Source organism: Ovis aries, chromosome 26, assembly GCF_016772045.2.
Source record: "Ovis aries strain OAR_USU_Benz2616 breed Rambouillet chromosome 26, ARS-UI_Ramb_v3.0, whole genome shotgun sequence".
NCBI classification, from domain to species: domain Eukaryota; kingdom Metazoa; phylum Chordata; class Mammalia; order Artiodactyla; family Bovidae; genus Ovis; species Ovis aries.
Window position 1 is genome coordinate 5,555,516 of NC_056079.1, and position 15,327 is coordinate 5,570,842.

The window sequence follows — 15,327 nt, forward strand, 5'->3', positions numbered from 1 at the left end:
TTTTTAATTGTAAAGGAGTTGGGGAGGGCGCAAAGGAGGCTTCAACGGTTAGTCTCCAGGTTACAATAATAAATACCTATAAAAGAATAGAACTTTAGTGAGAATCCAGGAGGAAAATACATGTAAGTGCTATATAATAACACTCACCTTATGAGCAGGATTAAATTTGACAACACACCGAAACTTTAATACACCACTTACATGATTAGTGTTTGCGGTGCTGTGTGCTGTGCTCAGCCATGTCCAACTCTCTGAGACCCTATGAACTGTAGTCTGCCAGTCTCCTCTGTCCATGGGATTTTCCAGGCAAGAATACTGGAGCAGGTTGCCATTTCCTCCTCCAGGGGATCTTCCTGACCCAGGGATCCATCCCTGGGTCTCCTGCATTGCAGGATTCTTCACCCACTAGCCACGTAGTGTTCATTAAATGTCAGCTATTATCTCTACTATTATTAATGCTTTTCTACAAGCAAATGAAACTTGGAGAGTGTTAGTAACTCATTAACATCTCAGAGCTAGTTAGTGGCTGATTGGTGGTGGTGTCCAATTGCTCACTCCTGTCCGATTCTTTGCCCGCCATGGACTGCAGGCCTTCCTGCCCTGTAGTGGCTGATATCAGCCCCCAAACTCCAAGTCCAGTCTGATTTCCAAATGAAGCCTGTACTTTAACCATTAGATTATAAGGGAACTCCCTTAAGATTATGTTTCTCTAAGCCTGGTAATAGACTATATCCTACATGATAGAACACAAAAATGGTATTGAAATCATTAAAAATGAAACTTTTCACACGTTTGGTGGTTCCTTCTTTAATACAGACAACATGGGTCCTTTAACGTATTCAGTGTTTCGGGTAGATTAAACAGAGAACGCTTATCAACTAGGGGCAACAGTAGTCCCTTCTTACACATCACTGCAGGGAGGCTCGGGGTTGGGACAAGGTCCCGAAGGACGCAAGCGCGCAGCCCTCGGGGCGGGGCCTGCGCGGCGGGGGCGGGGCTCCCGGGCTGGCGGGAGGCTTGAAACCCAGACGATAAGGAGCCAGGCTACTACTGAGTGCAGGCTGCCCCGCTCCCTCTGGGATTCATCCGCTCTGGGATTTGCGGGCTGTAGGGCTCGAGGGAGACAGCCTGGCTAGGGGGACCTCCCGCGGGGACCGGAGACCCCGGGTCTCCGCGCAGGAGCTGACGCGCCGTGTAGGTACAACCCGAGAGAACCGGCGTCCATCGCCCGCGCGGAGGGGTCTTGGTCCCGCCCGCCGCCCCCTATTGGTTGCTCGGGGGACGCGGACAGGCGGATTTCCGCAGAGCCCGCCCTGCGCATGCGCGCTGCCGCCCTGCGTCACGCTTGCGCGTTCCCGCTGCCCGTTATGGCGGTCCCCGGGGGCCCCGTACTGAAAGGTGAGCAGGCGGGGACCGAGCCGGCGCGACGGCGGCCGGGCCTCAGGACGGGCGCCCGAGTCGCGGCGCCCCTGGGGTCGCCAGCCTGGCTGCCGGGAGGAGGTGGGGGTCTGTCCTCTAGCCCAGCACCGGAACCGCCCGTGACGGTTGGGGGTCCGTCTCGGAGCCCAGGGCCCGCGCCGCCCCACCTGGGCCGGGTCAGGCGCTCGGCGCAGACGCGCGAAGGGCGGGGAGGCTCGGGGAGGGGGGCGGGGGGTGGTTTTCAGCTTTTCCTGGGTTCTGGCGTCTCTGTATGGCCGGGTGGATTTGCGGGGATGGGGCTCTAGTGAAATTAGAAGAAGAACCAGTAACTCCTCTGCCTGTTCTCTGTCAGTGTGACCAGAACCTCTCAGTGAGGAATGATTCCTTCCAGGCACGCCTGAAAGGCACCAGGCTTTGAGCAGGGAGGGTTTCGTAAGCTGTGTTCCCTTCCCCGCAAAGTCTGCCTGTTGGCCGTGTTTTTGTAGGACCTGCAAACTAAAAGTGCCCTTTACTTTTTTAAACGCTTGAGGGGGTGGGAGGAACCGGAGGAGGAGGACAAATGAAGTCTATATCAAATTCAGGCTTCATTTTCCATAAAGTTTTGTCGGAATGCACTTATGTTTTTGTCTTTGACTGCTTTTGTGCTGCAGCCTTCTAACTGAGTGGTTGTTTGGCCCTCAAAGCCTAAGATAATTGCTGTCTGGTCCTTTACAGAAAACAAGACTCTGGCATTAGAAAGTTAGGTTTGGTTTAAGAATTTGGGAAGAGTTGAGAATGTGAACTGTGACGTATGTATGAGTAAAGTTGTTTTTCCCTTGAAATTTTAAAGAATCTAATGGCACTTTTAGCAGAAGAAATCTTAAATTTACTTTTTAATGTGAATAGAATAGGAGAAAAATCTGTTGAAATCTTTGGGCTGAGGGTATATCAGATATATTTCATGCTAGCATTTTGTTTTCAGATGTTGTGGCCTATGTTGAAGTGTGGTCAACCAATGGGACAGAAAATTACTCAAAGACCTTTAGGAATCAACTTGTGGATATGGGGGCGAAGGTAAGAAATTCACTTTATCATTGCTACACCTGACAGTCGTCTGAAACATATGGAGATCTACTTGCGTTTTCTTATTTGGGGAGTTTTTACTTAGAGCACGATGGACAAAGAGGACAGTGGGTAAGTGGCAGCAGAAAAAAAGGAGAGAACCATGGTATGAGAAATTGAGAACAGCTGGGCTTGGGGGTGACACAAGAGGAGAGCTCCAGGGTGGAAATACAGGTCCTGCCAGTGGCTGTTCGGATGCCTGATACTCTTCATCAAAGTGTGGAATACAGGAAAAGGAACAGTTTTTTAAAGGGAAAAGTTGTGAATTTGGGGATATTGGAAATACCTGATAGACATTTGGATGTACAAATCTGGAACTTGAGATTGTCAGGTCTAGAGATCCTGTTTTAGGCATCAGGGACATAAGAGTCGGGTGGTGACTACCCAGGTGATTAGAATGAAGAGTGCTAGGTGGAGCCTGTTTAGTGTTTGCAGGGCTGGTATGGGAGTCATGGACCTCGGGACGGAGACTGGGAAGGACGCCAGGAGAATCCAGAAAACATGCCTGGATGTGGGAGGAGGGACAGACTTCAAAGATGGAAATTCTAAAATGGTGCCTAAGTTTACGAAAAGTTAGGATTGGGGAATATTCTTTGCGCTTGAAAGCTGTAAGGTCCTTGTTGAGTGTCCCCATGTCCAATGAGCTGGGTTAAGGGAGTCATGGAGACCTGAGGAATGGGGTGGTGACAGCAGCAGCTCGAAGCCGGGGTTCAGATGTGAGCCAACTTCGTGGCTGGGGGGTACTTAGGGGAGGGTGGCTGGTCGGCTGGTGAAAGGAGAGATTAACACAGGTAAGATACCACTGAAGCCAGGGCAAGGATTAGGGATGATCAGGGCATAACATAAACTGGAGGGCAGTGTTCTCCCTTATTCAGGCAGAGTGTCTGCTCCTGCGTTTCCTTTGACTCACCCTGGTCCCTGACCTAGTGAGCAGGGGAAAGACCCAAGAGCAGACTAGGGTGACAGTCAGAAGGCAGGGCCTGGGGTTTGCTTTTGAACCTGAGAAGACACTTTTTTTCTGCTAAATCGGAAGGTAAACCCATTAGGATTTCGGGAGGGTTTCCACTTGATACCAGCCACATACTTGGGCTCCGCGTGGTATTGTGACAGGAAAAAGCTGCGAAACATAGGAGTAGGCAGAATGGCTTTTGAGAGTAGTATTAAGGTCTTGGATCTCTTGAATTTTTTTCTTCCCACCTTTTATTTAGCAATTTTTCAAATAGAAAAGTTGAAAGAATGGTATGGTGAATATAGACCCAACAATTAACATACTTGCTTGGACTCCATTTCTCTAAACAGTATATGTATTTTTTTCCTGAACTATTCAAAAGTAAATTGCAGATACCATAATTTGTCCCTACATATATTTAGCCTGTATCTTTTAGAACAAAGATGCCTTCTGTGTGACAGAAGACCGTTTCACATCTGAGAAAGCTACCAGTGATTTCCTAGCAGCTTTTTGCAGTGTTTGAATAAGTTTGTAATTCTGTCAGCATGTAAAAGCCCCACTGCTGTGTATGCTTGGTCTTGTCTGTCTTTACCTTCAGCCATCAGAGTGTGTTTCTGGTGGTGTATCAGCCTGGTGTGAATTTCCATTTTCCTGTACATCTTCCCATACTTATTTTGAAGACCCTGTTCAGGTCTCCACCTCATGTTTGCATTGGGTTTTTCTTTTTCTTCTTGATTTGTAAGCATTCTTTATACTCTTCAGTTGACCCCTTCGTCAGCCCTGTGAATTACAATATTTTCTGTCTGTGGCTTGCCTTTTCACCTTAATAGCATCTTTTGATGATAATGGTAGTTTATTCCTTATGGTGAGCTTCTGTGTGTATATCTTGTTTTAAAAAATCTATTTCTACATGCCAGTTGTGGGAATTTTTCTCTTATTTTCCAGAAGCTTTTATCATTTTGCCTTTCACATTTAGATTTACAGTACATTTGAAATTAGTTTTTGTATGTGGTATGAAATCAGTTCTGTTCAGTCTCTCAGTCATGTCCGACTCTGTGACCCCATGAATCGCAGCACGCCAGGCCTACCTGTCCATCACCAACTCCCGGAGTTCACTCAAACTTATGTCCATCGAGTCAGTGATGCCATCCAGCCATCTCATCCTCTGTCGTCCCATTCTCCTCCTGCCCCCCACCCCCAATCCCTCCCAGCATCAGAGTCTTTTCCAGTGAGTCAACTCTTCGCATGAGGTGGCCAAAGTATTGGCATTTCAGCTTTAGCCTCAGTCCTTCCAATGAACACCCAGAACTGATCTCCTTTAGAATGGGCTGTTTGGATCTCCTTGCAGTCCAGGGGACTCTCAGGAGTCTTCTCCAACACCATAGTTCAAAAGCATCAATTCTTCGGCACTCAGCTTTCTTCACAGTCCAACTCTCACATCCATACGTGACCACTGGAAAAACCGTAGCCTTGATTTTTTCCCAGTGGGTGATCTCAACACCATTTATTGAAAAGACTGTCCTTTAGCACAATGACCCCTTTGTCATTAGGTAACCAGGTTTCAGTGCCCATACAGTCTGTTCTCATGACAAACCCCCCTATCTTAATTACTTTTTATAATAAATCTTACCCTTTGTTCTTCAAGTCAGGGGGTTCTGGCTTTCTTAGTCTTTTGCTTTTCCAGATACATAATTGGAACTGGTTTGTCAGTTTGCAGCCTGAAGCTTCTTTGGGATCTTAATTGGTATTGGATAGGGAACAGCAGATCAGTATGGAAAGAACTGACGTGTTTGTACACGGGAATCTTCTAAAGCATCAACATGATGTATGCCTTTGCTGATTTGGGTTTATTTAATTTTCTCAGTGATGTTTTATGATTTTTCTCTGGTTATTTTGTTGCTGTTATGAATGGTATCTTTTGAATTCTTTTTCCTATTGCTGTTATATAGAACTAGTTATTTTGCATATCTGCCTTGTCTCCAGAAAACTTACCAAACTCTTCTGAATTCTGTCACATTTTTGGGATTTTTAACAATGTGCACAATTGACTCTTACATGCACAGAGCCGTTTTATTTTTCTCTAATCCTAACACTTTTTCTTTTCTTGACATACTGCGCTGGCTGGGGCCAGTTGGATAGAATGGAGATACTCCTCAACAGAAGGGTTTTAGCATTTCCCATCATGCAGTCTTATACCAGCTTTCAGATCCTAATTTACTGTGCATTTTCCTCACTAATAAACATTTTAAGTTCATCAAACGCATTTTTGGCATGTAATTGGTATGGCTATGATTTTTCTCTTTTACTTTGTTAATGAAGTGAATAATGATTGACTTTTTGTTCTAAACCAGCTTTGCAGTCCTGGAATAAACAGGGGTGAGAATGTATTATATATGTTGGTTGATACTATTTGTATATACTATTGTATATATTGGTTGATACTATTTGCTAATTATTTTGTTGCTTTTTTGGCAAGTGTCTACAAGAGTGACACTGGCTTGTACTTAAGAAACTTATGCAGATAGTAGTAAATTCACCTTTGTTTTCTGCCTTTTGTCTGCAGGTTTCAAAAACTTTTAACAAACAAGTTACTCATGTCGTGTTCAAAGACGGGTACCAGAGCACCTGGGAAAAAGCACAGAAGAGAGGCGTGAAGCTCGTCTCAGTGCTCTGGGTTGACAAGTGAGTCCTTTCTCCTGGTTTTTTTTCCCCCTTAAGTTATCTAGTGTTGGTAGAGTGTGGAGATATTTCGCATGAATCACAGACCTAGATAAAGTTTTGTTTCCATCTTTTCTCTGCCTCTTACCGGGGGCATCTGGCGTCCTCAGTTTCCTAGGACGAAAGACGGGTGTGGCGTAACTCCCAGCTTGCCCGGAGGCCCTGAGACAGAGTCTGTGTGGTGTGTCGAGGGAGCAGAGAAGCCGATTGTTAGTCTACTAAGGTGGCCAGTCTCTGCCAGAACACCACCAACTGGCCGTAAGCAGCAGAAATGTATCTCTCAGACTTCTGGAGGCTAGAAGTCCACAATGGAGGTGTCCACAGCGTTGGGTTCTTCTGAGGCCTCTCCCCTTGGCCTGCCGGTGGCCATCTTGTGCCGGGGTCCAGCCCCGGTGGATCCAGGGAATTTGAAGGGGAGACGGAGTCAGTGTCCTAAGTAAGAACTATTTAATTAGAAAAGAGAGATTAGGAAAGAATAGTAGGAAATTTAGTGGAGAAAAGAGGCTGAATAACTTGGTTTACGTGGAAAGCTAATAAAACCTTGAGACAAGAGGTTTGTACCATCTACGTAGGCCACTGGCACCCGCTTGAATAGCGGAGGGTGCCCCGCCTTGGGCTCCCTCTCGCCTTGGGCTCCCTCTCACGTGGGTCTTAGAAGCCAGGGCAAGTAAGTAGACATGGTGAGCCTCCACGCCCCAGATGGGAATTCAGCCAGGAAATTGAGTAAAGAAGACACAGGGAGACCAAGCTGCTTCGGTGAGCGAGGCCCTATAACTTTATTTTCAAAAGGGCTTTTATACCTTTCCCACAAATGATGCTGTGTACATTATCTTCTGGCCTTGGAGGCCTGTGAACATTTTAAGACCCTCTTTTGATAAAGGCTGCTCAACCAGAAAACTTATTTTCCCTTGAAGTGTGTTTTCTTTATATTTCTAATCTATGTCAGCCTCAGAAAGTATCAAACAAAGTTACATTTTCAGGAAGCAAAGGTGCAGCTAAGTTACAACAAAGAAAGAACCAATTAGCTCAAAGGTCTGATGTGGTTAGTTTCAAGGCTACATTTGTTTTTTCTTACATTCTAACTATGTTAACAAATGTGCTCCCAGGTGCACAGTGGATAAGAGATATGAGAACTTAGCAACAAGCATTGGCCCAATAATGAAATCCTACACCAGCACTACTCTAATAACTTAACTCTTTGAAAGGCTTTATGTTTTATTAGGCTTCCGTGCCTCTCACAGTTGGGGGGGCTGTAACAATCACATGGGTAGTTGTAAAAGTCCGGGTAAGGCAAGTTAGAGAGCCATCAGAGGGGTTTGAGCTGAAACACTCCTTTTATATGCAGAAGACTGTTAATTGGAGCTCTAAGTTAACTTTTTCCAGAGAAAGGTGATCGGGGATAGCCCCCTGTTATGTCAGAAGAGTGGAAAGCACAGTACAATAAAGCAGGCAGACTCCGGTTTTGGGGGGTAGATGCTCAGGAAAATCCAGGGGGACCCCTGAGGCCTGATCTCAGCCTTTGCTTTTTGCCAGGCCCCCTTCCTCATGACCTTTGCCATGGGCGGGATTCCCCATGCTGGCTCCCAGCAATCTTGTTTTTGTCTTCACTTGGTCTGGCTGTTTCTGTGTCCTCATCTCTTTTATAAGGACCCTAATCTTACTGGGTTACCCACCCCCAGGGAACCTCATTCAACCTTCACTATCTCCTTCAAGGCCCCGTTTCCAACTGCAGTCACGTCGTTTGGTCTGGGGCATCAGGACTTCATGTGAATTTAGGGGACACAGTTGAGCTTGTGCAAGAATGCAGGAATAGTCTTAGGGGAGGCTTAGGAGGAGGTTGAGGTCAGAGGGAGTGGGGTATCAATGATATAAATCAAGTTTCCTGAAATCCAGATGTAAACGAGTCATACTGCTGATTTTCTAGAAAACTAGAGTCAATTTACACGAAAACAGTAAGGCAGAATATGAGGCATAGACTTTGGCTGTTGATGTGTGAAGCTGCTCTAAAAGAATTAAGCCTTTCAATTAAAAAAAACTTCAACAGTAAGGCATGATGATTGATTGCATTTCTTTGTCTTCCATTGTCTGGGCAGACTCAGATTCCAGCCTCACTCTCCCCTCTTTTGCTTAAAACAAGGTGTTCTTCATTTTGGATGCATCCTGTTTGCCCGTGATTAGGCTCCCGCTACTTGCTGTTTCCTTCTGCCTCCTAATGGGATGCGAGTTTCGCTCGCCTGGCAAGGCATTGCTGGTTTTTTTCCCCACTGTGTGATGACTGTTGTTTCCTTTGAGGCTAATAAGCTGCCCGTGGGAAGGCAGATTCAGATCATGTAGACCTGCTCCCCTGGGCCCAGGTGTATCGTTCATGGTGGTTCTTGCCTGAACCAGCCTTAACCCCGAGTCTTATAGGATGACTGTTTGCCAAGTCCAGCGCTTCTGGCTGTGCCCAGCTGTGTGCTGTGAACAAGAGCCGCCTGTCTCCCACACTGATTGATTAGTGTCAGCACCTGGTTCTTGTATTTTTCAACGGCTTAGAGTTCACAATGTCTGTCTGGTGCTTAGATCATTCAGATTTGGGTAGTGGGAGTCCCTTCAGCCAGTTCCTGTGTCTCTGTGACCTCGTGCCTGCTCCCCCCCAAGCCCCGGTGTCAGCTGTTTCCGCACAGACCGTGAGCCCTTTGAGTGGGACAGCATCCTGGACTGAGATGTGGGGCTGGTGGGCTCCCAGCCGTGGCGCGTCACCCCTTCTCGGCCTTCCAGGCAGAGGCAGGAGACTCATTTGCTCCTCTCTTCCCTTTTCCGTCCCTATTTGAGATTATTTGATGTTTTAGTTTTTAGACTAAAATTCTCTCTGTTCTTTTTATTTATTTTTAGTGATTGCTTTAGGGGTTACACAATAGATCCTTAACTTCTGAGTCTGCTTAGACTTAGTATTGTACCATGCCACATAAAATATAGATAGAGACTTGGCAACTGTGTGTCCGTAGTTTCTGCCCCCTTCCCCTGTGTTAGGGTGGTTGTATGGATTTCAACCACGTCCATTAGAGGCCTGCAAGACAGTGTTGTCGCTGTGCTCTAAACACTTGTCTGTATTTAAAATAAATTAAGTGGAAAAGAGAGTGTCTTATGTTTATCCGTATATTTATTCTTTCTCTTACTCTTCGTTTCTGAGGATCTGAGTTTCTTCTGCTGTTTCCTTTCAGTGTGAATAGTTATGTTTGGCGTTTCTTTCTTTTTTTGTTAATTAAAATCCACATACTATAAACTCACCCTGTTGGTGTACATTTTAGTAGTTTTTAATATATTCTATTCAGATGTTTGTAGCAGTTATCACTGCCTAATCCAGGACCATTTTATCCCCTCAGAATAAGCTCCATAACCGTTAGCAGTCATTCCCTTTGGGCTCCTTACTCCCAGCCGCTGGCAGCCATCAGTCTACTTTCTGTCTTTGGATCTACCTAGCCTGGACATTTCTCGTAAATGGAACCCGACATTATGCAGCTTCTTGTGTTGGATTTCTTTCCCTTGGCGTCATGTTTTGGAGTTTCATTCGTGTTGTAGCCGGTGTCAGTTTTTTATTTCTCAGAGTCACTGAATATCACCATGTTTTGTTTATCTTCATCAGTGGGAAGACAGACATTTGGTTTTTTTGCACTCTTTGGCCACTGAGTAATGCTGCTATGAGCATTTATGTGCAGGTTTTCATGTGAATATATGTATTTCCGATCCTCGGGTATATATGCACCTATGAATGAAATTTCTGGGTTACACGGAACCCATTTGTTTAGCACTTTGTGGAAGTGCCAGTTTTTTGGATTGGGTGTAGCATTTTACATTCCTACCAGTAATGTTTGAGGCTTGTTATCCCTCTTTATGTTGATAGCCGTTATGTTGTGGATGTGAAGTGGTATCTCACTGTAGTTTTGACTTGTATTTCCTTAGTGACCAATGATGTTGAAAAGCTTTTCATGGTTTAATTGGCTGTTTATATATCTTTGGAGAAATGTCTACTCAAACACTGTCCATTTTTTAAAACTCGAGTTATTTTTCTTGTTTGAGATAGAGTTCTTTATTCTGGATACATATTATTTGCACACATAATAAGACCCTTATCAGGCATATTATTTGCAAACATTTTCTCCCTTTCTGTGGGTTGTCTTTTCACTTTCTCGTTGGTATCCTTTGAAGCACAAGTTAAAAATTTTTAAGCCCAGTGTTTCTATTTTTTCCTTTGTTGTTTCAGTTTTAAATGTCATATTTAAGAAATGATTGCCTGATTGCAGGGCGTGAAAATTTACACCTGTGGTTTCTTCTCAGAGTTTTATAGTTCTGTCTTTAACACTTAGGTCTGTGGTTTACTTGAGTTAAGTTTTTGCACATGGTCTGAGCTATGGCGTCACCTTCACTTTTATGTGTGACTGTCCAGTTGTCCCAGTACCACTGTTGAATAGACTATTGTTTCCCCATTAAATTATCTTGGTGTCCTTGTTAAAAATTAATTGGCTGTAGATAACTTGGATGTATTTCTGGATTCTCAGTTCTGTTTCATTGGTCTGTGTGTTTATCTTAATGCCAGCACCACACTGTCTTGATTACTGCTGTTATCGTTCAGTTACTAAGTCATGGCCGACTCTCTGTAACCCCACGGACTGCAGCATGCCAGGCTTCCCTGTCCTTTATTGTATTCTGGAGTTTGCTCAAACTTATGTCCATTGAGTCAGTGATGTCATCCAACTGTGTCACCCTCTGTCACCCCCTTCTCCTGCCTTCAGTCTTTGCCAGCATCAGGGTCTTTTCCAGTGAGTCAGATCTTCCCATCAGGTGGCCAAAATATTGTAGCTTCAATATCAGTCTTTTCAATGAATATCCAGGATTGATTTCCTTTAGGATTAACTGGTTTGATTTCCTTGCTATCCAAGGGACTCTCCAACACAGTTCAAAAACTTGAATTCTTCAGTGCTCAACCTTGTTTATGATCCAATTCTCACATCCCTCTGTGGCTACTGGATAAACCATAGCTTTGACTATATGGACTTTTGTCAGCAAAGTGATGTCTCTGCTTTTTAATACACTGTCTAGGTTTGTCATATAGCTTTTCTTCCAAAGAGCACGTACCTTTTAATTTCATGATTACTTAATTGCTGTAGCTTTACAGTAAGTTTTGAAGTTGGAAGTGTGTCTTCTCCAGTCTTGATTTTCTTCCAGTTCCTTTGCATTTCTGTATGAGTTTCAGGATTTGCTTGTCGGTTTTGGGGAGGGAGGGAAGGGAGAAACTGGTATTTAATAGAGGTTGTGTTACGTCATTAATTATATAGGTGTTGCATCTTTCGATCCATGGCCATGTTTTTATTTTCTTGTCCGTAATTTCTTTCCATTATGTCTTGTAGTTTCCAGTGTGTAAATCTTGCCCCTTCTAGGTTAAATTTATTCCCAATTTATTTTCTTTATGATGCTGTTGTAAATGGAATTGTTTTCTTAATTTCATTTTTAGATTGTTCAATTATTAAAATACAGAAATATAACTGATTTTTGTACGTTGATTTTGTATCTTGCAAGTTTTTGAACTTGCTATTAGCTAAGTGTCTTTGTGATTTTCTTAGGATTTTTTTGTATACGGTGTTGTGTAATCTGTCTACAGAGATAGTTTTACTTCTTCCCTTCCAATCTGGATGCCTTTTATTTCCTTTTCTACTCTAATTGCCCTGACTATAATCTCCAGCACAGTATTGAATAGAAGCAGTGAGAGTGGACATCTTGTCTGGCTTCCAGTCTTAGGAGAAAAGCTTTCTGTATTTCTCTATTAAGTGTGATGTTAGCTTTGGATGTTTTTTTCTTAATGGGTGGACTTTGTCAGGTTGAGGAAATTTCCTTCTTAGTTTTTGTTTGTTTCGATTTATTATTAAAGGATATTGGGTTTTGTCAAAATACCTTTTCTGCAATTATTGAGATATCCATGTGATATATATACATACATATATTTGTCATTCATTTCATTAATGTGGTGCATTAGATTGATTTCATGTGGTGAACTAACTTTGTGTTCCTGGGATAAACTCTGCTTGGTTATGTTGTATACTTTTGTTTTTTCTAACTGTATCAGTTTGCTAGTACTTTATTTTCACTTTTGCAACAGCTGTATTGTAAGGTATATTGGTCACTACTTAGAATGACTTTTTCTGGTTTTGGAGTCAGGCGGTATTGGCATCGTAGAACTAGTTGGGCTGTGTTCTTCTGTCTTCTGAAGTTTATAGGGATTGGTGTTAGTTCTTTAAGCATTTGGGAGAACTCACCAGTGCAGCCATCTGGGCCTGGCCTTTTTGTGGGAGGGTTTTTGATTAGTAATTCAGTCTCTTGTTACGGGTTTACTTAGCTTTTCATTCTTGAGTCAGTTGAGATAGTTTGTGTCTTTCTGGAGCTTGTTCATTGCGCCTAGGCTGTCTGATTTGTTGGCCTGCACTTGTTTGTAGTATTGTATAATAGTCCTTTGTATTTTGATAAGGTCAGTAGCGGTTCATTCCTAGTATGAATTAATATCGCTTTTCTTTTTGTCTTGATCAATTTAAGCTAAAGGCTTTTCAATTTCTTTGATCTTGTCAAAGAACCAACTTTTGGTTTCTTTGCTGTTTCTCCATTGTGTTTCTTTTCTTTTTTAAATTTATGCTGTAATTATTTGTTTCCTTCTGCTTGTTTTGGGTTCAGTTTGCTCTTTTATTTCTCTAGTTAGAGCATTAGAAAATTCATTTGAAATCTTGACTCTTTTTTGATGTGTTTACAGTTGTAAATTTCTTCTAAGCATAGCTCTAGCTTCATCTCATGAAATTTGGTATTTTTGTTTTATTTCAGGTGTTAACCGTTTTCTCTCATGATTTCTTCTTTGACCCATTGGTTATTTAGGAGCTTCTTATTTAATTTCTACATATTTTTGAGCCTTCTGTACTTGGTTCTGTTTTTGGTATCTCATTTCATTCTGTTGTGAGAGGAGAACATATTTTAAGATTTTTTTTTAAGTGGTTGAGACTTGTTTTTATGCCCTAACCTTTGATCTGGCCAGGTGAATGTTGTGTGTGCACTTGAGAAGAATGTGTATTCATTCCGTTATTGTGGATACAATGTTCTATATATAGATGTTTGTTAGATCTAGCTGATTTATACTGTTTTCTCAGTGTTTTTCTGGAAAAGGTTCAGTTTTCATTCCAATCCCAAAGAAAGGCAGTGCCAAAGAATGTTCAGACTACCGTACAATTGCACTCATCTCACACGCTAGCAAAGTAATGCTCAAAATTCTCCAAGCCAGGCTTCAAGAGTATGTGAACCATGAACTTCCAAATGTTCAAGCTGGATTTAGAAAAGGCAGAGGGAACCAGAGATCAAATCGCCAACATCTGTTGGATTATTAAGAAAGCAAGAGAGTTCTAGAAAAACATCTGTTTCTGCTTTATTGACTATGCAAAAACCTTTGACTGTGTGGATCACAATGAACTGGAAAATTCTTAAAGAGATGGGAATACCAGACCACCTGACCTGCCTCCTGAGAAGCCTTATGCAGGTCAAGAAGCAGCAATTAGAATCGGATATGGAACAACAGACTGGTTCAAAATTGGAAAAGGAATACATCAAGGCTAGATATTATCAGTGTGCTTATTTAACTTACATAGTACATCATGTGAAATGCTGGGCTGGATAAAAAGTCTGGAATCAAGGTTGCTGGGAGAAATATCAATAACCTCAGATATGCAGAAGACACCACCCTAATGGCAGAGAGGGAAGAGGAACTCTTGATGAGAATGAAAAAGCTGGCTTTTTCTCAACATAAAGAAGACTAAGATCATGGCATCCGGTCCCATCACTTCATGACAAATAGATGGGGAAACAATGGAAACAGTGACAAACTTTATTTTCTTTGGCTCCAAAATTACTGCAGATGGTGACTGCAGCCATGAAATAAAAAGACGCTTGCTCCTTCGAAGAAAAGCTATGACAAACCAAGACAGCATATTAAAAAGCAGAGACATTACTTTGCTGACAAAGATCTGTCTAGTCAAAGCTATGGTTTTTCCAGTAGTCATGTATGCATGTGAGACTTGGACCATAAGGAAGTCTAAGCACTGAAGAATTGATGCTTTTGAACTGTGGTGTTGGAGAAGACTTTTGAGAGTCCCTAGGACTGCAAGGAGATCAAGCCAGTTAATTCTAAAGCAAATCAGTCCTGAATATTCATTGAAAGGACTGATACTGAAGTTCCAATACTTTGGCCACCTGATGTGAAGAACTGACTCATTTGAAAAGACCCTGATGCTGGGAAAGATTGAAAGCAGGAGAAGGGGATGACAGAAGATGGGATGGTTGGATGACATCACCGACTTGATGGACATGAGTTTGAGTAAGCTCTGGGAGTTGGTGACGGACAGGGAAGCCTGGCGTGCTACAGTCCATGGAGTCGCAAAGAGTCAGATGTGGCTGAGAGACTGAACTGAACTGAAATGTTTTTCTTTCTTTCTTGATCTGTTTAATTGTTCTATACATTGTTGATTGGGGTGTTGCATTCGCCAAGTGTTTCTGTTAAATTATTTATTTCTCCCTTTAATCTTGGCAGTCTGGCATTTCTTTTTATCAGGTAACAACAGATTTCTGTGGTTTTCTGTATCTGAAGATGTCCCTATTTGTTTGTGAATAATGTTCTTAATGGTTATACAATTCTAGGTTGACAGTATTTTTGTTTTTTGCTTCTGTTTTCCACTGCTTAAAAGGTGTTTCCCCTGAGTCTCTGTCCTCATAAGAAGCCTGTAGTCATGCAAATAATTTCTCCACCGTGAGTACTGTATCTTTTTGTGTGGCTTCTTTCAAGGTTTTCTCATCTTTGGTTTTCAGAAGTTTAAAGGTCTGGATGTGGTGCCTTTAAATTTATTCTCTGAAGATTTTGCTGAGTTTTTTTTTTTTTTTTAATGATATAAGGTTATATATTTCATCTAAAAGCATGATAAATTTGGGCTGTTGTTTCTTGAGATTTTCTCTTGTGCCTCTTTTTCTGGTACTACTTTAATTAGCTGGATATCAGGAATTGGTTAAGCTTTCTTGTAAAGAGCCAGATAGTAAATATTTTAGGCTTTGTGGTCTATATTCAAGTGCTCCCTGCCCTGGTG

At 42.7% G+C, this 15,327-nt stretch overlaps 1 protein-coding gene across 11 annotated transcripts in view; it reads left to right on the forward strand.

The window, feature by feature from the left end:
- Positions 1-1,026: 1,026 nt before the first annotated feature.
- MCPH1 (microcephalin 1) overlaps positions 1,027-15,327 on the forward strand; it is a 227,894-nt gene continuing 213,593 nt past the window's right edge. For 8 of the 11 annotated variants that reach the window (XR_006058182.1, XM_042241390.1, XM_015104543.3 and 5 more), the window contains exons 1-3: positions 1,348-1,398; positions 2,381-2,472; positions 6,033-6,151. Coding sequence is in view for 9 of the 11 variants with exons in the window: in XM_042241390.1 (XP_042097324.1) it covers positions 1,368-1,398; positions 2,381-2,472; positions 6,033-6,151 (242 nt within the window). In the remaining 2 variants the exon portion in view is untranslated. Of the gene's footprint in view, positions 1,195-1,347; positions 1,399-1,420; positions 1,501-2,380; positions 2,473-6,030; positions 6,152-15,327 lie in introns of those variants that run through there. The other 3 variants (XM_060406927.1, XM_042241389.2, XM_060406929.1) reach the window with 3 other exon arrangements.